At 33.8% G+C, this 25,186-nt stretch overlaps 1 protein-coding gene across 1 annotated transcript in view; it reads right to left on the reverse strand.

Moving 5' to 3' along the window:
- LMBRD1 (LMBR1 domain containing 1) overlaps positions 1-25,186 on the reverse strand; it is a 220,797-nt gene that overhangs the window by 116,957 nt on the left and 78,654 nt on the right. Inside the window, exons 5-7 of the mRNA XM_077162187.1 lie at positions 23,147-23,214; positions 9,344-9,432; positions 5,706-5,779 (exon numbers count right to left, since the gene is read on the reverse strand). Of these exons, the coding sequence (XP_077018302.1) occupies positions 5,706-5,779; positions 9,344-9,432; positions 23,147-23,214 (231 nt within the window). The remainder of the gene's footprint in view (positions 1-5,705; positions 5,780-9,343; positions 9,433-23,146; positions 23,215-25,186) is intronic.

Consider the following 25,186-nt stretch of genomic DNA (forward strand, 5'->3'; position numbering starts at 1 on the left):
GCAAAAGGCATGTTCCATTCATACCCTAGTCCTATGGGTATGAACCCATTTGTAAATAGGACTTCGAAGATGTTATTAGTTAAGATGTGTCCAAACTAAATGAGGATGGCCCCTAATCCAATATGGCTGAAGTCATTATTAGCAAAAGATACAGAACATGGAAAAAGAAGCCACAAGGAATAGCCAGAAACTGGAGGTTAATGGAACCCAGCAAATAAAGGAGAATATGCCATCATGTGCACTGCCAAGTGAAGGAAAAGCCAAGGAACCACAAAGATTATGGACAGCCAGAATATACCAACTCTGCAGGTAACCAAACCTTCTACCCTCTGAAACCACAAGATAATAAATTCCTGTTGTTAAACCGAACAATTGTCCAGTATTTATTTTAACAGACAGAAAAACTGAGACAGATGGCAATGAATGTCAAGAGATCCACTGACTTAAGGGGATCTACATTTAAGGCTCTCCACAAAGGATCATAATTTTACTGCTTAAGCTACTTAAAGATAACATATAATACAATTCCTAAGCAGTTTCATCTTGGTGAGCTGTTAAATTGAGCACTCTCCCTTGGTCTTAAACCTTATGTAACCTCTCACTATGTACTGAGCATCTTTTCCATGTCTTTCTAGTTTTGGGCCTCAACCTCCATTTATAATATCCTATGGCTATCATAATAAACTTCAGCCCAGCTTTTCATGCTTTAGAAAAACAAAACTCTTCTAAGAATATTTTACATAAGTCAGCATGATTATTACATTTGGTTTAACTGAATATATATATAATTTTTAAGGTTTTGATTTGAATAATATAAACATAAAATGTTCTGTAGTTTAAAATACTTGTCTTCACACTTTTCAAATAGTTTTAAGAATTTCACAAAATTTTTCACCCCCATATTCTGTTTAATCCAGAGCCACTAGAGCAATACTGTCAAAATGTTAAATCACACTGCTCTTCCATTCAAAACTTTTTGGTGATTTCCAATCTGAATGAATATAAAATCCAAAATCCTTACTATGGTCATAAAGCCATCTACAATATGGCCTCCAGCAACCTTTCATCTCAACTTCTTCCACTCCCCTACTTGTTAACTGAGCTCCAGTCACACTGGCTTTACCTCCTCCATCTTATCTGAAGAGAGCATATGTATGCCCACTTCAGGATATCTGTAAATACTCTTTACTCATGGCTGACTCTTTCATTCATTGACTTCTCTGTTCAAATATTAGAGAAGGTGGAGGCAGGGCAAGATAGGGAGGTATGGAATTCAGTTAATCCTCTACAGCAGTTAAGAGCTAGCTAGGAACTGTGTGGAAAAAATGTTCAGGGTATATCTGGGACTGGACACACATCGTATATCAGTCTTGAAGAGGTAAAAGGGCTGGGATCACAGCACAGAACTGTAAGTAGAGCCCACAAAGGGTGGAGGCTACCACCCCACCCCCACTGGTTCAGCAAGTTGTGCTGGAGCCACTTTCCTATGGGAAAAAGTAGGAACAAGGGAAGGTAGCTCAACTAAACTCCAACTGCAGTTTTAATTAACAAATCTGAGCTGCTGAATAAAAGCTCTGAACACAAATAAACCCAGACCAAGTAGGAAAAGAACTCTGAGATCTCTTCTGGCACAGAAGTTAAACAGAAGCTAAGCTATAAGTCTAGAATAAAGAATAGAGAGAAACAAAAGCCAACCAACAACAAAACCCTAGGCAAATGAATGAAAATGACCTCCAGAATTAATTAATCAAGGAAATCAGATGCCTAAACAGCCGCATAAAATCACAAATCATACTAGGAGAAATGAAGATATGACCCAGTCAAAGGAAGAAACTAATACTTCAAAGGAGATATAGGAGTTGAAACAACTAATTAAAGATACTTAAACAAACATGCTAAATCAAAACAAAAATCAAATCAACAAGTTAAGGGAAGATATAACAAAAGAGATGAAGGACATAAAAAAGACACTGGGTGACCATAAAGAAAGCTTGAGAAAAATGACAGAACTTATGGGAATGAAAGGCACAAAAGAAGAAATGAAAACCACAATGGAGACCTACAATGGTAGATTATGAAAAGACAGAAGAAAGCATTACTGAACTAGAGGATAGAATATCTGAATTCCTACACATAAAAGAACAGGTAGAGGAAAGATTGGAAAAATACAAACAGGGTCTCAGGGAATTGAATGAAACATCAAGTGCACAAATACGTGTTATGGGTGTCCTACAAGAAGAGTTGGGAAAAGCAGAAAGACTAATGGAGGAAATAATCACTGGAAATTTCCTATTTCTTAGGAAAGACATAAAATTACATGTGCAAAAAGCACAGCATACCCCAAACAGAACAGATCTGAATAGACCTACTACAAAACACTTGCTAATCAGATGATCATAGGTCAAGGAAAAAGAATTCATAGAGAATTCCGAAAGCAGCAAAAGAAAAGGAATCCATTACAATCAAGGGAAGCTTGATAAGACTATATGCGGATTTCTCAGTAGAAACCATGGAGGCAAGAAGGTAGTGGTATGATACATACTGTAAGAGAAAAACTGCCAATTAAGAATTCTATACCCAGAAAAACTGTCTTTCAAAAATGAGGGGGAATGTAAAATATATTCAGACAAACACTGAGAGTTTATGAACATGAGACCTGCTTTATAAGAAACACTAAAGGGAACACTATAGGCAGACAGGAAAAGGCAAGAGAGAGAGGTTTAGAGAAGCAAGTAGAAATGAAGAGTATCAGTAAGGATACAGAATAAAGTCATGATGCATGCAAAACCATGGATGAACCTTGAGGACACGATGTTGCGTGAAATTAGCCAGAAACAAAAGATTAAATACTATATGGTTCACAATATGAACCAACATTAAAGAGAAAATTTTGAGAGTTAAAGCTGAGAAATAAAAACAGGGTAGAGACTGAGCATTTGATGCTGAAGGAGTACAGCATGTTTGGAAGGATTGATTGTAAAGATTCAGAAACGGATAGCACAATACTATATGATGGTAGCACAATACTGCAAAAACACTGAGTAAAGCTGACTGTGAGTATGGTTGAAAGAGGATGGTTAGAGCCATGTAAGACACCAGAAAGAAAGACAGAAGATAAAGCCTGGGTGTGTATAACTTGGAGAAATCTAAAGTGGACAGTGATGGTGATTAAATATACAGGCATAAGTATGTTTTTACATGCAGGAGAACAAACGAATGCCGATATTATGTTACTGAAAATGGAATGGTATATCAAATGTAATCAAAGCAAACTAGGTTCTATAGTTAACAATAACATTGTAATCTGCTTCCATTAAATGAAACAAAGGCCATATACCAAAGTTAAATGTCAATAAGAGGGGGATATAGGAGAGGGGTTTGGGATTCTTGGTAGTGGTGGTGTTTCTCCTTTTTATTTTATTTATTTTCCCTACTTGACCAAAAGGGGGAAGAGAAATGAAACATAATGAAGTTTCAGTGGCTGGAAGATTTCAAAGAGAGTCAAGTGGTCATTCTGGAGGTTATTCTTATGTATTATTTAACTATACTTTTTAAAGTTTTTAGTGTATTAGAATAGCTAGAAGGAAATATATGAAAATGTTGAACTGTAATCCAGTAGCCTTGATTCTGGAAGATGATTATTTAACTACATAGTTTTCATGGGGTGACCGTGACTAACACTGTTTACCCGGTGTATGGACAGATGAGTAAGAAAATAAAGACAAAAAATAAATAAATAATTTGGACAGGGGTAAGGAGTATTGGGTGTTTTGGTCTTTATCTTCATTCTTATTTGTATTTTTTTATGAATAATGAAAATGTTCAAAAATTGATCGTGGTGATGAATGCACAATCATCACACAGTGATGATACTGTGAACCACTTATTGTACACTTTGGATCATTATAAAATATGTGAATATATCTCAATAAAGTTGCATAAAAAAAGAAATGTTAGGGAAGCCCCTCCTGACCTCTACCATAGAATCACCCTCTACTACTGTCTATCCCCTTGTGCTGCCTTTGCTTCATAGCATGTACCAATCGACTGTTCAGAGTTATCTCCGTGGGGTCTCTCATTTTTGCAGGTCTTGCAAGCTAGGCACTAACTCCCTCCTTAGTCTGGACTATCTTTTCAATGATGTTTTGATCAACCTTGGAAAGTAGAGATAGTACAAAGCAAATGGTGGGCATCCTTTCTTTCCATTACAAATGATTTCATTTTCCTACACGCAGGGCTCCTCTCCTGTAATGCAACCCACTATGTATAGGCGTCAAGTGGTAGCCTGTGAAAATGGAACTCACGGAACTGACAAAAGAAAATGCTGATATTATAACTACTGTTATTGCTGTAATAAAGTTTTTTGTCTCTGATCCATAAGTATTGCATCTTCAGCTAGCATCCATGAAACAGGGACTAGCTGTAAGTAGGGCAAAATCACAGTTCTTGACAATGGTATTACACAGTTATTTCTTCTTTTTCCATTTGTTTCTCCTGACCAATCTTTCATTGACTGCCAAATCTGCATTTCTCTATAGTTTCTCAAAGCATTTTTACAAACTCTATCATTTGGCCCTCAAAACTTTCTTTGAGGTATTCTTATTACCATTTAATAAGGAAGAACCTGAGCAAGGATGTTTAAAGACAAACCCAAGATCAACATAACAGATTGGCCTCAGAAGAGCAATTAAAATTCAGTCTAATTCATAATTGTTAATTATACTGCTTCTTAAAACACAAATAACTTGTAAGCTATACACATATTCTATAAAATAGGAGAATAATCGCCCACTGATATCAGATGGAAAATTAAATTCTTTATGTGGTAATACATGAAAAAACAAAAATGGCAATAAACAATAAAACTGAGTTCCCAAATAAGCACCTGTAAGATACTGAAATACACCTTTATTTTAGATATCTTTTATTATATGACACCTGAATAATTATTTAACATTATTTTCTGCATTACACTAATAGAGCACTTCTTTTATGTCTAAAAGAAGATATATTGAAACAATATTCAAAAATCCTTCCTTTATAACCAGTATTTTCCATCTTTGCAAAAATTAAGAATGCTCTAAACAGAAATGCCATTAATCTGAAAAGCTTCCAATAATTTTAAGGTTTCTGGCATGATTTTCTTTTAGGGGTAGGTAACATTTACTACTGGGTTTTCCTGTATAATTTGAACAAAAGACTCAAAAAGAAGTCTGTATATAAGTTTGTTTGACATTTATAATTCATACCTTACCAATTCCAGAAAAGAAGACTAAAAACAAAAATCAAACTCTCTGAGGTTAGATTCTACATATCAGAAGTATCAAGTTACATAAAATAATTGATTTTAAAAGTCCTGTATCTACAAGTAGGATAAATCTAACAGAATCAGTGACCGATATCAGTATAAATGGTTCAGAGTTCTAACACGCTTTTAAATCAACAAATACATTACTGCATAGCATAACCTTCAAAGTATACAAGTTATAAAATTTGTAATTTCATAAATACAAATGATTGTCATCAAGTAGTTAAACTGTACCCTCCTCTGAAGTAAACAAAACTCAAGAAAAATGAGAGCAAAGCACTAAAATGTTAAAAAGAAAAAATTAAATTGAATTCATGACCAAAGTAAAAAGTATTTAAAATTCTTTCATAAGTTCTTTAATTTTAACTCATTTATCACAGTTATCCAAATCACTTACCGTGTAAGTTATAGCTGCCAGCATTCCAATCAAGGTGAGAGAACTAATGGAAAATGACAATGCTGCTAAACCATCTGCAAAGAAAGAAAAACCCTGTTGAAAATATATACACACACAACTAACTCAATATTTACATTTAGTAAATCAATATTAAAAAGCTAGATTATTCATATATATTGAAAAGATAGACAAATATTGTATTATCACATTCTTAGAATGCTAACTGCAAGTGGAGAAAAGAGCTTTTAAAGGGCTCTTCACAAATTGATTTGATCAAGATCTCCAGACTCAGATTTTCTTATTCTTCACCTCTTAAAACTAAGAGGAAAATTACTGAGCATAAAAAGAGATGAGCAAAATATAAGACGTTCGAAGGGGTAGTAGAGTGGTAGAATTCTTGCCCGTCATGTGGGAGACCTGGGTTCGATTCCCAGCCCATGTATTTGACACCTCCACCAACAAAAAAAGAAATTCAACAAATGGTGCTGCAATAACGGGATAGTCACATGGAAAAAGAATGAAATGTGACCCACAACATACAGAATACAAAAAAAAAAAAAAAATATATATATATATATACACATATATATATAGGCAGGCAACGGTAGTTCAGTGGCAAAATTCTTGCCTGCCACACTGGAGACCGGGGTTTGTTTCCTGGTGTTTGTCCATGTAAAAAATTAAATAAATAAAAAATGTATATATATATGTGTTTGTGTGTGTGTGTGTGTGTGTGTGTGTGTGTGTGTATACATATATGATACAAAGACTTTCTGGCCTTTTTCAAAGGCAGATTCAAAAAAGGATATTACATAGGAAGGTCAATGACCTTGAATCTTTCTCCTCCCTTCCCTTCAATTATGATACTCCAAGTTTCTTCATTCTTAATTTTCAAATAAGTTTTTAATATATAGCCTAAAACTAAAATCTTAACTAAATAGTTTATTTTACTCTTTTTTTGAAGGGGGCTAGTCTACCCACTTGGCAAACAAATAAAAGCAACAGAAACAGAAAACAGATTCAAACCATAACACCCAAAAAAAGGAATACTAAGTTAACAAGTTAGATTTAGAAAATTTTAGGGAAGACTGATGAGTTAAGGACCATCTCAATCCTGGGTCTTTCAAATAAATATAGCAGATTATGTAATTAAATACATTATACAAATTTGATTTATCTTAACTGGGAATAATTCTATTTTTTCTAGTTTTGAGACAGGTCCCAATAGATCTCATTTAAATTTAATTTAAATACAGGTCCTATAGGACAAAATATAAAGTTTTGATTAACTTAATGTATTAACATTAATCTTTTCATGAATAATAAATTAGAATGACCTATCTTAAAATCCATGTGTCAGTTTTATGTAATATAAAGAAAACATTAACAAGTTCACAAATTATGCAAGTCACATTTTTAAATCTTAATTTTTCAAAAACTATGTTATATTATATTTTATCAAAACAAAACTCCACTCCAATGTTGCAACCTCCTTGATCTTACAAAGTATCATACAACCAGGACTACCTGACTAAGAGCAATTTTGGTACTATCACCTATAGAACACATAGGTAAATCAGAGATGTAACAAGGAGAAAAACTATGCATCTTAGAAGTGATAAAACAGAGTTTATTTGGTAAACCAAAAAAAAAAGTTAATATTACTAATAGCAAAAAATCATCTATTTAGCAGTTAAGGCAAAGCTCTACAAAGGGGTCAAAATATTCAAAATTGATCATTAAAGTTATTCCTGTTTGGTAAAGGATGGATAACTGTGTATCAAATCCCTGAACATAGGTTCTTATAAGATAGTAGGGCCTATGATCTGAATGCATACATACACATACACACACACACACACACACACACATTTTTTTTTTTTGGAGAGGGTACATGGTCCTAGAATCGAACCCAGGTCTCCTGCATGGAAGGCAAGCATTCTACCACTGAACCACCTGTGCACCCCATATATTTCTATAATATAACAGATAAATCCTATTGATTAACAAAATATTTATATTCATAAAATAAATACACTGCAATAAAAAGGAACTATCTACTAATACAACTAACAAGTAATTTTAAAAAGTGTTCAGTTAAAGGAGACAGATACACACAGAATCATAACATAATTCCATTTGTAACATTCAAAAAAGGTAAAACTAATCTGTAGTGGCAGAAATCATAACTGGTTGTCATTCATGGGAGAGGGCACTAAGTAGATATGCACACTGAGGAAACTTATAGAGTGCTGGATATGCTCTACTCTTTGACTATAATATGGGATAACTAAATGTATACATGTGTCAAAACTCAAACTATATACTTAAGATCTATGCATTTTATTAATGTAAATTTTATCTTTAAAAAAGGTTAGATATCCTTGATGCCTGAAAGAGGCAAGGAGGTAGAATGAGGGACAATAAAGCTAGAAATTAAGAATAGTTCAGGAATATTTTAAAACCACAATGACAGCTGATCTAAAGTTGATAAGTGAAACGTACTATATTTATCAGGATGTGGTGTTTAAGATTTGAGATAAAGAGTAAAGAGAGTGGAGATTATGGATATTAGAATGACGCCACCTATCTAATAAATGATTCAAGTTATATTAATTATATAAATACTAAAAGACTAGCATAACATAAAATAACATTCAGAGCAGAAGAATAATTACTCAAGAGGCCTGAAGGATTGTTAAGAAGAGATGCAATTTATTTCTCAGCAATGAGATCAGATGACAATTCAGTAATAGTAGATGCCAGGACAATTATTCTCATTCTTGCTGTTATCAGCAAGGTATTAATGGACTGAACGTTAAAGCAAGAAAATTAAGAAGTTTTACAGTAAAGACTCAGACTTACTCATCATTTAATGTATCGCGGTAAACAGAGAAAAGTGCTCATGGAAGAATGTACAGTACTTATTAATTAGAAAGAGTAAATACAAACAAAAACAATTAAATTTTTGGCATAACATTTATAAAATAAGTATTTTAGGTTTCTTTGAAAAGAAAGTTACTATGCTTAAGTGCACATGGAATTTGAGTAATATGGCACATATTTTTATTTGATATGTTTCTAATGCCAAGACTACTTTTTCAATGATTAAGCAATTTTCGTCACTCTCTGAACCTGCCTTTTTTTTCCTTCTAAAAACATACATCACATGATTAAGTTAAGGAAAACTCCTGAGTATGAACTGAATTCCAAAATCTTTTGATGAGGTAAATTTATAATAAAATATTATTTAATACACATGCAACCTCTGTAATTTATATTCCACATTACTTAATCTCAAACAACAAAAGCATTCTTTCATTGTTTAAAAATTAAAAACAACCTAGCACATTTTAAACATATTATCCGAAGTGAATTAAAGACAAGATAGAAATAAGATCTTCATTTAATTTAAAAACATTGAGAAAAAGGTGATATTTTCTTTTCAACACAGTAACTTTATGAAGAAGTCAAGAGACTTGGCTAGAAGTAAGCCTTAAAAACACAAAGTTCCTAATTTGTCTAGTATGCTTCTAACCAAAAGTTAGAAGACTTGTGGAGTTAAATTCTTAAAATAAAAATAGGCTACTTCTCTTAAAAGAATCATGAAATATGGATTTCCCCCAAAGAATACTCACGACTACTTCCAAGTTCTTCAAATAGGAACTTCACTTTTTCCCACTCTGTAGAATTTTTGTTATTGGGAACATTCAATGGAACAAAAGCACTACAAAGGAAAAAATAACTCTTTTTAATGGTTCTAAAGATAAAAGGCTGAAAGAAAGGAAATGGTATGAAACTCAATTTTTAGTAGTTTTTTAGAACAAGATCAACTTTACCCAAAAAGAATAAACCAACTGTGTCATCTACAGGGAAGTCTGAGTTTCTCATTTGGATATTTCCTATATCGAACTTGTTTTAATAGTTTATTACTGTAGACTATATAATTAGTTTCCTTTGAAATCCTACGTATTTTTCTCATTTAAAAAAATTTTGAGAAATGGCAACAGTCTTATGATTGTCAAAATGGTCCATGATACACACAAATATACACAATTATAAATATACACAATTATTTCAATGCATTTATATGTATAAAAATAGAAAGGAAATATACTAAAATAATTAGTGGATACCTATTTGTGGGAGTAGAAGTGATTTTTACTTTGCTCTTAGTATTTTTCTCTATCTTTCAAGAGTGTACCCAACAGACATATTTAAATTTACTAGTTGGTTTTCAATCCACCGCTGAAAGGGAACTCTAAAAATAACAGAAGATAGTTAGCTTCCTAGGATTGCACTAGGAGTTTGAATGTTCACTTTATTATCTAGCCCAGGTCAAACAAGACAATCAAAAGATCAAGGGCTAAGGTATTCCTTAGATGTATAAGTGGAGAATCAAATAGGTATGCAAGAAGTGACTCTAATACATTTTTTCTTTCCAAGCTAATTTGAATTGCAAATTAGAAATGTAAATTGTATGGCAATAAGATTTATCTTTTTTTTGTAAAGAGGAAACACTGAATGAGTTCAGCAATACATATATATATTAGGTATCAATACTTGGTCTAGTGTTTGATAATATATTCAAACAAAGCAAAGTAATTACTGTAAAATTAACTTTTTGATATTGCTGATATTCTTATAAGATGATGAATGAATACAGCATGTGAGGAAGTTATTTGAATTTCTAACCATTAGCATTGACTTCAGTTTAAGACACTCTTTTTAATCTTGGAGATTTATTTCTTCCCACTCTTAGAAAGAAAAATGATTACTCACAGGCACTAAGCAATAAATGTAAAAAATTAATTATGTGTTGCTTCACCTGTGAAATCAGACAATTAAATAGAAGCAGAGAGGCAGAATAAAAAATAACTCTCGCATTTTATACTTATAGAATGATACTAACTTATTTAGTATTTGAACAGAAGTTTAAATTACACAAGAAAAAAAAACTAATGGACAATATATTTTGAGACTATCTCCCAAAAGTATATTTTGAACTTGGCAGTTGGGAACAGGAAATAAAAACTTGAATGTTATACAAACTACTATCTACAGTTCTATTAAAATAGAAATATGGATTACAAATATCTATAAACAGCATTCATACTTAGAATACTCAGTACTGAGATATCAGTTTTAGATAATCAAAACGTTCTGTCCAGTGGTAAAAGAAAATGAATTAACTCTTGCTCTTGATGACACTTTCAAGTTAAAATTCCTGAGCAAGACTACTTAATAACTCAAATATTTAACAAAGAATAACACCAGAGGAAACCGCATATGACCAAAAGAAAACCAAAGGTAAAAAGGTTAAATGGTCGGAATGACTTCAGGAATATATTTATTTTGAAGAGATCTAACACAGAGTTAAAACATTTGAGTACTTAACTATTTTTTTAGGTAGGAACAAGAGAATAAAAAAACACAAACCCAAAGATGATTCCTCAGGTACTTGCCACCAATATTTTATCAACTAAGACAGAGATCTAAAATATTTTCACATAAGCTAAAATATTCATGACCAAACTCAAAATGTTTGTAACTCAATATGTCTATATATCCTGAGCAATAATATTCAACACATTTAACAACCAATAGAGCAAGAACACTAACCACTTAGTCCTGGAGGATTCCTACTGAGCAGGCATTCATTACCTTTCAAATGGCCTGGGGTAGGATAAGAGGTTCAGGAAGGTAGAGGAGCAACCTACTCAAATGTAAGGAAGTCTTTTAACCTTTAAACAACCAGATAAATATCAACCCTATAGACAAAGATCCATAAAAAGAAAGGAATATCTCCTAACAAATAAATCCACAGGTAACTGAAGTCAGACGGGGCTGCAAAACAGAACACATCAAAACTGAAAACTGATGAGTCAGCAACTGCTAAAATTATAAGGCATTTATTTAATGGTGATGATAATAAAGTAACCAAAAGTTAAGGATTTCAAATAATATGCTTTGTGTGATAGAAAGGTACAAAAAGGAAAAATTAAGATATTTCCTTAATCATCATACCTGCTCCCCCAAAATGAGTAGAGAGTAAACCTCAGCTTCCAAAAATGCATTTTGCTTCCAAAAATGCACACTACTAGGTCAAGATAAAAACTTGAGTGTAGTGAGATGATGATTAGGTCAAGATAAGAATGGGAGCTCAGTAAGGTGATAATTTTTGCTCACACTCCTGAAAATAGTAAAACTGAAAAAAAATGCTTATTAGGAATATTTTACCCTGATTTCATTCACTGATAGCTTTATATAGATTTTCTCTTCAGGAAGAAAACAGAAGAAAAGCTAAATGAGTTTAGATAGACATCAAATTGAAACTATCAATTCAGCAGAATTGAAAATAAACTTTTCACTTCTATCTACATTCAATCACCAAGCAAGTCATGTTTATCTTCTGAGATAGTTTTCTTACCTGTTTCTTGAGCTCTACTGTCTTTGTACCTACTCTAGCTCAAACTCTAATCTCTTACCTGAACTACTGCAACGATTGTCTAACTGGTCTTCCTACCTACCATTTATATACCCTTTCTCCACCCCAACTTGAAATGCCCTGTTCAGTGTATCCTTCACAGTGGTACAAGTGACTCTTAAAACAAATCCATGTATTATTACTTACTCTCAAGTATTCATACACCCAAATATATGCACATCTTCACTGTCTCTCAATTGACCAACGGGATAAAACTTAAAAATTCTTAAACATTATTTATAAGACCAGAGTTGATCTACCTGATTAACACCATGTCCATTACCTGGTCACACAATCACACAAGCACTTGAAATGTCACCATCATAACCTTTTCTCTTTTTTGGTTTTAAGTTCACATCATATGTTTTATCTGTCATTCTTCAAATAGTCCATGCCAAACTCCATTTCCCTGTTATTATTCATGCTACTGGTCCTTTTCTTTATCTAGTTCTACTGACCAATTTCCACTCTTTCAAACCTCATTTCAAATATTACTCTTAGGTCTTTCCTGACTCTTCAAGGCAGAGTAGGGACTTCTCCTTCACTCTCAACATCTGGTGTGTATCTCTTATTGGAACACTTAAACATCGTCATTCAGGTTATTTTGCCTGCCTCTTCTTTTTGAATCTTGAGGACAGCAACAATGACCTTCCATCTTTATCCCCAAGATTTAGTATAGCACCCAACACACAAGCGCTATAAAAATATTAGCTGCATGAATTAGTTAAACCTAGATCATATCTTTACCATAAATTATCTACCATTTTACCAACTAAAATAAATCACTTAAAAGAAACTAGAAATTCGTTATCTTCAAGAAAAAAATTTCAGGAAATTTAGTCAATCACTTAATCTAAAATGTAGCTCATTCAAATATTTTACAATATGATGACAAAAACACTTCCCCAGATAAGAAAACACAACTAGGCTTTTATTCGCAAAGTTTAGGCCTGTGAAATACAGGAGTCCACATACCCTCCCCTATAAACCTCACCTCAATTATCAGTAAGAAAAAAGAACAATCAAAGGGGAAATCTTTCATCTGCTCACTAACACTATGCAAAAACCAGCACTTCTCTTCATTTTTGTCCTTCATACAACATTAAAGAATATACCCTTCCACATCTACATAGAGATTTCCCTCTTACCTGTTACCAACTTTCACCAGCATTATCAATTCCTTGCTTTTTATAAGGTTATACTCAACAAATAAATTTCTTCCATCTAAAAAAGCAAACTCCAACTCTCAGTTGGCTGGAGAGCAATAAGGTACAATAGCCCTATTTCTTTGCTCCACTTCAAAGTTAAACTTGTTGGGGCAACAGCAAACCTTTTCTATAAAGGGCCATATAGTAAATACTTGAGACTTTACAAGCCATAAAGTCTCTTTTATACCTTTTGAAACTGCCATAATGGTAGAGGTAGCCATAAATGATGTGTAAAATAACAAATGTGACTCTGTTTCATTAAAATTTTATTTATAAAAACACACAGCAGGGGTGCACAGGTGGTTCAGGGGCAGAATGCTTGACTTCCATGCAGGAGACCCGGATTCGATTCCCAGACCATGCACACACACATCCGAAAAAAAACACACACAACTGACCAAATTTGGCCTGTGAGCCACAATTTGCTGATACCTGGTCATTCCCATTTCCACCCTTCCCATTCACCCTGTAATTCATTTCCATTTGGCCTCTGTACCCATTACTTCATATAAAATGTTCAAAGTCACCAGTGAGCTCCATGTTTACAAATCTAAAAGATAATTCTTGATACTCATCTTATACTCCTTTATTCAGAAAAACATGACTCAATCAAGAACTTTCTCCTACTTGAAACACCTGGTTTGTCTTGGCTTCCCAAATTATGGTATGTGATTTCTCAACTGGCTTCCCAAATTAACAAAAATAATCTTCTGATTTCTTCCCCTATCGCAAAAACTTTCCTTTCTTATATCCTCTTCTTCAACCTGTCTCTCTAAATATAAGCTTTCCTTAGACCCTTCATTATCTCACTACTCATTTCTGTTGCTTTATGTGTAACTTATATAGTGATAAATCCCATGTCTATATCTTTCTCCCAGCCTTTAAACTTCAATCTTGTATCTCTAGATACCTTCTCATTACTCCTTGGCTGAAGCAGATACCATAAATTTTATATTTTCAAAGTAAATTCTGGATTTTTTGTCAACTTTCTAATGACAGAAAGTGGTGCTATTCACCCAGTAGCTCAAGTCAGCAACAAAAGGACATTAATTTCTCCATTCTGTCTCCTATGCAATTCATCAGCAAGTCATATTCAATCTCCTTCTGAGACATAAGACAGATATATCAACTTGTTTTTATTATAACCTACTTTCACCATCCCAACCCCCATTCAGATCAATATCATTTCTTGTCTGAAACAGGCCCCTCTACTTCCACCCTTGATCCCTTTACTATTCAATTTCCACAGGGCAAAGAGGAAAATATCTTAATCCTAGGCCAAAATCAGATCAGGTCAGCTCATTGCTTAAAATACTTCAGTGGGTTCCCATTACATTTTCTTTCTAATCCTCAGGTCTCAGCATGACCATCAACCTCATAAACTACCCTGGCATTCTCTATTTAACAATTCATTTGTTTCCCTTAAAACACTTAATTTTGAATTACCCCTTCCCCCACAATTTTTTTTTTTTGGTTTGGCTTTTTTCCCTGTTAGACTATAAATGCCATAAAGTCAGGAATTCTGCCTATCTTCTTTCTTCAGTGCATCCCCTGTGCCTAATATAGTGCCCAACACATAATAAGAGGCTAATAAATACCTGGAGAATGATAATTACATATTCAAATAAATTACTTATGCAATTTGCAGCTTTCCAAGTGGGAAAAATATATATTAGTACTAGAGAAATTTAGCCTTATTTTGTCATAAATTTTCTTAATCTGATATTCAACTACTTCCATCAAAATTATTTAATGCAGCAATATGCACAGCAGTGATCAGAAAATCAGCTGTTGTAGTTTACTAGCTGCCAGATTGCAATATACTAGAAACAGAATCGCTTTTAAAAAGGGGAATTTAATCAGATGCTAGTTTACAGTTCCAAGGCCAAGAAAATGTCCAATTAAAACAAGTCTATAGACATGTCCAATTTAAGGCATCCAGGGAAAGACACCTTGGTTCAAGAAGGCTGATGTAGTTCAGGGTTTCTCTTAAGTGAGAAGGCACATGGGGACACAGAGTTTCTCTCTCATCCGGAAAGGCACATGGTGAACACAGTAGGGTTCCTCTCTCATCTGGAAGGACACATGGCGAGCAAGGCATCATCTGCTAGCTTCTTCTCCTGGCTTTCTGTTTCATGAAGCTCCGCAGGAGGCGTTTCCCTTCTTTATCTCCAAAGGTTGCTGGCTCATGGATTCTCTGCTCTCTCCCAATCTCCCATTCTCCAAAATGTTTCCCCTTTTAAGGACTCCAGAAAACCAATCAAGACCCACCCAAATGGGTGGAGACATGTCATCACCTAATCCAGCTTAACAATCACTCGATTAAATCACATCTCCCGGGAGATGATCTGATTACAGTTTCAAACATACAGTATTGAATAGAGATTTAGATTAAAACATGGCTTTTCTAGGGGACAAACATCCTTTCAAACCAGCACATCAGCTATGAAGACAATTTAATACAATGAAAAGTCAAAACTATTCAGAAATAATCATAAAATAAAAAAGCTTAATAGATCTAGAATTCAAAAATACTGTGGTACTGTGGTTCAGAGCCCTAAAAATAAAATATGCTATTTCAAAATCATTTAACTTTAACTTTATGCTCAGTTGATCATAGTTAAAATTAATCATTAAAGTTAGTAAAATAACATGAACTAAACTGAGCTAAAAATATTAAATCAGGTTAACCATAGTTACTAAAAATGATTGAGGTTGCAGCAGCTTCATTCATTCAGCTCTTTCAGTGCCTTGCTCCTCTGCAACCTCTGCTCCTGAGGCAGCTTAGCAATGGAATAAATATGTATGAACTCTGAAACTGAAATCCCAGTTCCAACTCTTACTAGCTATGTCACACCGGCAAAATTTCTTAATAGTTCTGAGTCTCATGGTGTAACTATGTATATTAGTTTGCAAGGTGCTGGAATGCGATACATCAGAACCAGAATAGCTTTTTAAATGGGTAATTTAATAAATTACAAGTTTACAGTTCTAAGCCTATAAAAATGTCCAAACTAAGGCACCCATGGAAAGATATCTTAATTTAAAGGAAGGCCTGTGGGTCTGTAACACCTCTGTCAGCTGGGAAGTCATATGGCTGGCATCTGCTGGTCCCTTGCTCCTGGGCTCTGTTGGTTTCAGCCTCTGTTTCTGTGGGGATTCCTCACTTTGCTTCTCCAGGGCGGGCTTTCACCTCTTGGCCTCCCTTGGCTCTCTCCAGGTTCTAGCTTGCTTAACATTTCATGACGATGTCTGCTGGGTTCCAAACATCTGTGTCTCTGTTCTCTGAAACAACTATTCTCCAAGCACCTACAACTGCTTTCTCTGTTACCTCTGAGGCTTCTGTCATTTCTGACTCTCTCCAAAATGTTTTCTCTTTTAAAGAATTCCAGTAAACTAACCAAGAAGCACCTGGAACGGGTGACGTTACATAACGTTAACACCCACAACTGGGTGCATCACACCTCCATGGGATGTAAATCAAAAGTTACTGCTCTACAGTACTGAATTAAGATTAAAAGAAACAGTGCTTCCACAAGATAGAGTCAAGATTAAAACATGGATTTTCTGGGGTACATAATATTTTCAAACAGCACATTGTACCTTCTGGGCCCCCCAAAAGACAGTTTTTTTTCCCATGTACAAAATACATTCACTCCATCACACTATTACAAAAGCCTTAAGCCACTTCAGTAACAACACAAATACAATACAATACTTTTGTCAGTTTTCTATGCAATACACCGGGATCAATATTAAACAAAAGGACTTTTCACAAATCCTTTCTGGATAATGCCATCTCCAATCCTTGGTTGTCCTGTAATGACTGACTACTTCCATCTTGTATAAATCCTTATGGGGGCTCTGTTCATTGGAGTCTCATTTTCTGGAAGCCCAGAATTTTCCAGAACACCAATTTCTGTTTTCTTTGTACCCAAGAGTTCAGTTCTCAGCTGATCTCTATCCTCTCGCATTTACTATAAGATTCAAGGAGAAGCCAGACTGCATTTTCCACATTTAGTTTGGAAATTTCCTCTGCTAAATATCCAAGTTCATCACTCTCAAATTTTGCCCTCCACCAACAAGGAATGCCTTCCTTCCAGTTTGGAACAACAGAGTCATCATTTCTGTCTAAAGCCCATCAGAGGTATCATTAGAGCCCACATTTCTGCCAACAGTCTCTACAAAGGATTCTAGGCCTTCTCTATCAAGCTTCTCACACCTCTTCCAGAATCTTCCCCTTATCCATTTGAAAAGCCATTCCAATATGTTTGGTATATGCAAACCACAGCACTCTACTTGTGGTACCAAAATCTGTGTTAGCTTGCAGGCTGCTAAAATGTGATATACCAAAACTGGAATGGTTTTTTAAAAGGAGGGGGTTAATAAATTATAAGCTTTCTGTTCTAAGCCTATAAAAATATCCAAACTAAGGCATCCAGAGAAGGATACCTTAATTCAAGGAAGGTCAATAGGTTTGTAACACCTCTGTCAGCTGGGAATTTACATGGCTGGTATCTGCTGGTCCCTTGCTCCTGGGCTCTGTTACTTTCAGCTTCTGTTCCTGTGGGGATCACTTTGCTTCTCTGGGGCTGGCTTTCATCTCTTGGCTTCCACTGGCTCTCTCCACATTCTGGCTTGCTTAACATCTCATGATGATGTCTGCTGGGATCCAAGCATCTCCAAACATCTATGTCTCTATTCTCTGAAGCAACTGTTTTCTAACCATCTACATCTGCTTTTTGTCACCTCTGAGGCTTCTGTCATTTCTGATTCTCTCCAAAATGTTTCCTCTTTTAAAGAATTTCAGTAAACTAATCAAGAAGCACCTGGAATGGGCAGAGTCATGGAGATGCGATTACATTTCCATGTAATCAAAAGGTAACACCTACAATTGGGTGTGTTAAATTTCCATGGGAATAACCTAATCAAAAGTTACTGCCCTACAGTACTGAATTAGGATTAAAACAAATAGCTGCCTCTATAAGATTGAGTGAGGATTACAACATGGCTTTTCTGAGGTACATAATATTTTCAAACTGGCACAACATATAACTTTGTTGCCAGCATTAAGGTAATATATCAACATACTTATAATAAATACTGCATGGTAATACTTTTCTTCCATAAATGGAATTGCTATCTTCCTGAGAATTTGCAGAATTACTTAAGCCTAAAGGCCAAACAGAAAACAAACTCTACTTTCATCAATAGCACTACTCCCAAATTCAAAGAAAAACCAGTTATAGTTTTCTGGTGAAATAATCCCATAGGTGGTTTACAAGGATAGATCTGGATATAGCCAAGCAAATCAAAGGCTCAAAAGCCTCATTCCCACCACTCCTCTGAGTCCTTCTTCAGTTTCTGCCTTCACATTTGGTGCAAGCTCAATGAATAATCCTAACAAATCTCAGCCACAAAATATCGCTAACCCAAATATAGCATTATTACCAACAACGCTATTTTCATAGGCCTCATATGATCCATCTTCTAAAAAGATTGAAGCAGAAAACAGTTTAAATTTTCTTTAGTAATAAAATTCTAAAGCTATATAGGCTCCAAGGCTAATGACTTTTTCTACCTTCGTCGACATTTTCCATTTTCCTATATCAGTCTATCCAAAACAGCATGGTGCAGCAAAAGTACAAAATGTTTTATGTCCATCTTCTCAGAATACACAATCTAAGGCCAAATCCCTTGCTTGAAGTATCAATGCACAATCCCCTAGTCAACAAATAAATTACAAAAGAGAACAAGTGGCAAGAGCTGGACTCAATCTTTCAAAATAAAGGCATGGAAAGGAAATAACAAGTATGAACTCCAAAGTCCTTGTTCCATTACCCTGTTCAATCATTTATATTTGAACAGTGCCGTGTAGTTCAAAGTATTACCTAGGTAAACCGTACTTATATCAATTCTATCTTTTCTTTTAACTTTTTTATTGTACAATATAACATATATACAAAGCAAAGATAAAAAAGCAATAGTTTTCAAAACACTCAAGAATATCAATTCTTATTTTACACTTAAATTGTTAAAGAGTTTTTTAAGCTTATTAAAGGTCACACGACTAGAAAATGACAGAGTCAAGATGTTTTGATTGAAAGTCGAATACAGCAATTTGTATCAACAGCCTAAATACTGATCTCAGCTTGACAGTCAAGCTATATGGCAAAAAGATGCTAGTAGTGAGAAAGGTGGAATGGGCAAGTAAAACTTAGCATTATCATTTGACTGAACTCTCACATTTTACAAAATAGAAAACTCATTTTCTCATTGACTACATTTCATTATTAGAAGTGCAGAAACTAAAATTTGGGTTTCCAAGTACCTGGTCAAGTGGCATAATCAGCATTTCTTACTGAATGCCTAAGAAACCAATAAAACATATCATGACCAAACTGAATTTCTGATATTCTGTCACCAAACCTGCACTTCCTTCAGGCTTGCCTAAACTGTGTTGACAATTCCATTCTTCCAATCTCGTTTCTTTTTCTCATACACTACAGAACCAATTCATCAGAAAACCCTCTCAGCTCTGTCTTCAAAAAATAGGCAGAATCAAATCAGTACTTGTCTTGCCTGAGTTATTGCAATAATTTCCTAACAGATCTTATGTTCATACCCTTGTGTCCCTAAAGTCAATTCTTAAAACATCCAGAAATCCTTATAAATGTCAAATTGTGTCATTCAACAACACAAAACTCTCCAAAATAGCTTCCCATCCATCTCCCTCAGGATAAATGCAAAAATCCTTAAATGGCCTAAAATGCCCTACATACTTTGGAATCTCTAGTTACCTCTGACTACAACTCCTGCTACTCATGCCTTCATTTACTTCACTCCAGCTACACTAGTCTCCTCACTCTACTTAACCTGCCAGCCACCTTCATGTCTCAGGACTTTTCTTCTAACTTGGGTGTTCTTTCCCCTGTATATTCATAGCTCCTTATTTCCTTCAAGACTCTTCTCAAATGCTATCTTCTCAGCAGTATCTTCCCTAAAATTTTACACCCCTAACCCCAATACAATCTATTATTTGTGTATTTTCTTTCTTTCCCATAAGAATGTATGCTCCATGAGGAGAAGAAGTCATCTTTTCAGTTCACTGCTGTTCCACCAGCAGTGGACTTATATGGTATATGGAACATAACAGGTGCACATTAAAAACATGGATAATAATGAACGTTATAGTGTTTAAAATGGCTGGTCAAACTGTCATTTTCTGCGATTAATATAGTCACATGGAGCCATGTACTTTCCTTTTAATTTACTACTATTAATAATCACAATCTAACTTATTAAAATTACATAAAATGCTAACTCTTTTAATGAGGGCTGAAAGCAGTTTATCCATTTTAGAATAAACTTCAGGATTCCCTTTGTCCGTGATGGACATTCTGGATGCTACAAAGAATTGTGGTTTTATTGATTCAAAAACTAAAGGATAAGATGGTAGATTCAAGAACTGTTTTTATGAATCAGTTCATAAAATGTTAATGGACTAAACTCACCAATTAAAAGATAAAGATTGGCAGAATGGAATAAAAAATATAATCTATATGCATGCTGTTTTCAGGAGACACATCTCAGACCCAAAAACACAATTAGACTGACAGTGAAAAGATGGAAAAAGATCTTCTATGCAAGCTGTAACCAAAAGAGAGCAGAAGTAGCTATGCAATATCAGATAAAATAGATTTCAATGAAAAGACATCTTAAGAGACAAAGAAGGACACCACATATTAATAAAAGGGACAATTCACCAAGAGGAAATAATAATCCTAAGTGTTTACACTCCCTATCCAAGAAGCTCCGAAGTACATTAGGCAAACATTGGTAAAACTGAAGGGAGCTACAGAAGTTTCAACAGTAGTGGAGGACATCAAAATACCACTCTTCACTATAGACAGAACAACAAGACAGGATCAACAAAAAATAGAGAACCTAAACAATGTGATAAACGAATGAGACCTAAGAGACCTATATAGATCATTATAGACCAAAACACCAGGATATACATTCTTCTCTAGTGGACATGAAACGTTCTCCAGGATAGATCATATGCTTGGACATGAAATGAGTCTTTATAAATTTAATAAGATTGAAATTATCCACATAACTGTCTCTGACCACTTCGGAATAAAGGTGGGAATTAATAATCAACAAAGAACCAGAGCTCTTACAAATAGAGATTAAACAACACATTCTTAAATAATCAGTTGGTCAAAGAAGAAATTGCTAATGAAACAGATAAATATCTGCAGGCAAATACGAAAGAAAATAAATGTAACAGAACGTTGCAGCAAAGGTAGTGCTGAAAGGAAAATTAATTGCCTTAAATACCTACATTAAAAAACAAGAACAAGCAAAAATACAGGACTCAACTGCTCACCTGGAGAATCTAGAGAAAGAACTGCAAACTGACCCCCAAAAAATAAAAGAAGAAAAATAACAAAGATTAAAGCAGAAATAAACAAACTGGAGAACAATGAAACAATCGGAAGAATCAACAAAATTTAAAGTTGGTTCTTTGTGAATAGGCATTGTCTAAAGATCCTTATAGACTGGGAGAAGGATCAAAGGAGAAAGAGTAGATATAACAGAGAAAACAGAACTTAACAAATGAGTATGACTGTTGAATCATTATATTAATATTCCTTCTAGCCTTCAGTGCTTCGGAGAAGCTAGAAGGAAAACTCTGAGATGGTGGAGTGGTAGCTCGTGACAAACTCTGGTGATCTACTCTGTAGCTACTTGTTGAAATGTACCTTGAAAGTTAATGCTGTTTCTTTCTTTGCTTACATATATATGTTTTACTTTTTTAAAAAAAAGTCCTTTCATTAAGTATTCTTTTTCATGATTCATCAAGGCTAGCAAAGAGAATTGGGAACATGTCTGAACTACAAAACATTTGCATTCTAAGAACTCTTGAAACTACAAAAATTTCCTTCCATCACAAATTACATTCAATAAATGAATATATTTATAAAATTTTATTTATTGAAATTTCAGAAAACAAATTTTAAATAAAAACTTTAAAAAACTTATTAGCACTTGGTATATTTTCTAACATAAAAAAAGAATGCAGAATCAAGGACAAATATCTCTCAAAGAGAAAAATTTAAATGCAAAACCACCAAATGTGGAAAACTTTATCGAGTAGTATAAAAGCTTAAAGTAGAAAAAGGCAGTTACTAAAAGACAAAGATTAATTTAAAAATTTGAAATCTGATTGGTCAAATCTGAAAAATTTGACAAGGATTTTTATCAAAGTATTGCTTATAATAACGGAAAAAGTGCAAAAAAGTGTCCAAAGAGTCATCACTAGAATATCAGCCAAATAAACTGCTGTATCCTAAGAAGGGAATACAACAAAGATCAAATTGATGGCTCTACACTTTATAACATGGGGATAACTTCCCACAATGTTAACAAGTGGATTAGCAATAATTAGGTAAAACGTAATTACATTTGTGTAAAATTCAAACATGGAGATGGATGTACTGGGGTGGGGGAAGGTGTTCAACATATAATGGATGTACTGGGGTGGGGGAAGGTGTTCAACATATAAAACAAAGTGTTAATTGTCGCTATTTGTTCAGTGGTTATATAAGAGTGGGTTTGTTGGCTGGCTGTTTTTTACATTTTGGGTTTTCTCTCCCCTAGTCTTTTCTGTATGAACCTTTTTTTTTAATTGAAAAAATGCTATAAACATTTTTCAAGGGGAAAAAAACAAGACTTACCCAACTAAAAGAAGAAGTGCACAGATCACAGCAAATCCCAAAGTGTACTTGAATGCTGTTTTAATTTGCTAGATGTCAAAGGAAAAAAATGTATCATTTAGTAAGCACTTTTAAAATATGAAATATACTTAATACAGTATAACACAACTTCATAGCAAATGTACATTTGTATTCAAGAGTGCAAAGTTTCCACTGTTGAAAATAAAAACTGATATTTAAAGGAAAACATTTTATATACCAAATGTTAAATTATATTTAGTAACAGAATCAGAATATTTAGGAAAATATTCCAGCAAACAGGGAGTAAACAAAATTTATACTGCCACATTACCAAAATGGGGCATTATAACAATTGCAATAAACATTTTATATAACATGCCAAGCACTGTTCTAAGAACCTTACATTACATATGTTAACTCATTTAATTTTCAGTAATTAAACAATGACTTGAAACCAAGAACTCAGGCTTGAGAATCTGTGGTTTGCACAGTGCTCATAACATAATTCAAAAGTAAAAGACAAAACATAAAGCTTGACATTCTGAACATGGATAGAAAAGCTAATAACTAAAGTATTGAAAAAAGTTAAATCAGCCAAAACAGTATTATGTATCCTGCTATCTAATGAAGTCACTAAAAATCATATTTTAAAACTTAATATTCATGTTTCATACCGAAAGTTTTTGTTCACAAAGGAGGGTAAGAGGGTCTTCAGACAAAAAATAGAGAAAAAGTAAGGAGGAACCTAAGATCAAGTAAGGTAGGGTGATATAAGGTAGAAGTGAATAGGGACAGCATATGTCTCACTGAGTTTTTCAGCATTAATTTTGTAACCAGCCATCTTACCATACATACCTTGGGTTTCTCAAAAAAGAAAATCTTATAGTATCTGTAAATAATATTTACTTTATAAGTATTAAACATCTTATTTTTTCCTCTAGCAAAATGTACTGATTATCATTCTGGGGATCATTTTAAATATTGTTGATATACTTGTTCCTAATTTTAACACAAATGCTTTTAAGGTTTTAAGCATGAGTAAGCACAACATTGGCTTTTAATGTAAATATATTTGCTTTTGTATTTAAGTACATTCATTTATTCCTATTATTTATCTGCATGTGTGTGTGTGTGCACGCGCACGCGCACCTGTGTGTTTGTCTCTTAAATCAGAAAAAAATTGGCAAACGGATTTTTAAACTTCTATAGAGACCTGGTAACTCTGATAAGTTAATAGATTTTCTGGTTCTAAACCACCCTTGCTGTCTACAAATAAGCACAACTCCATTACATAATATTAAAAACATTTAAGACACCCTTGAATTTCATTTGCCAATACTAAAATTTTTTTTTTTTTGGTGTTTTTGTGCCAATACTTAAGTGAATCTGATCTGTTACATGTTCATATGTGCTACATTTATCAGGTTTTTATATCAGTATGATAATTGATTAGAAATAATAATGTACAAATGCTCCTTCATTATGCCCCAAAACAGCGGTCAGTAAACTATGTCTTACAGGGCACACCTATCTCATTCACTTATATATTGTCTCTGGCTATTTGCGTACTACAATAGCAGAGTTGAGTACTTGAGTCAGAAACTATGTGGCATGCAAAGCCGAAACATTTACTATCTGGCCCTTTATAAAAAAAGTTTGCTGAAACCTGCTCTAAAATTTTGCTATCTAAAACAACAGCCAATAAATGTAGCTAGTACAAGTTGTAATGCACTGAAAGTACAAAATACACACTAAACTTCAAAGATTTAGTATGAAAAAAAGGAATTTTGGTATCTCTTTAACTTTTATATTGACTGTACTTGAAATGATAATATTTGGACCATATTGTATTAAAAATATCAAATTCAATTTCAACCATTCAACGTATTTTAATGTAGCTATTGGAAAATTTAAGATTTCACATGACTCTCAATATATTTCTATTAGATGATGTTGCTCTAGAATAATTTAAATTAAAACAAAATCAGATCTTTCTTTTAAAAAGAGGGAAATCTCTTCTTCCCTAAATTGAGACCTCTA

This window comes from Tamandua tetradactyla, chromosome 5 (genome assembly GCF_023851605.1).
Source record: "Tamandua tetradactyla isolate mTamTet1 chromosome 5, mTamTet1.pri, whole genome shotgun sequence".
NCBI classification, from domain to species: Eukaryota; Metazoa; Chordata; class Mammalia; order Pilosa; family Myrmecophagidae; genus Tamandua; species Tamandua tetradactyla.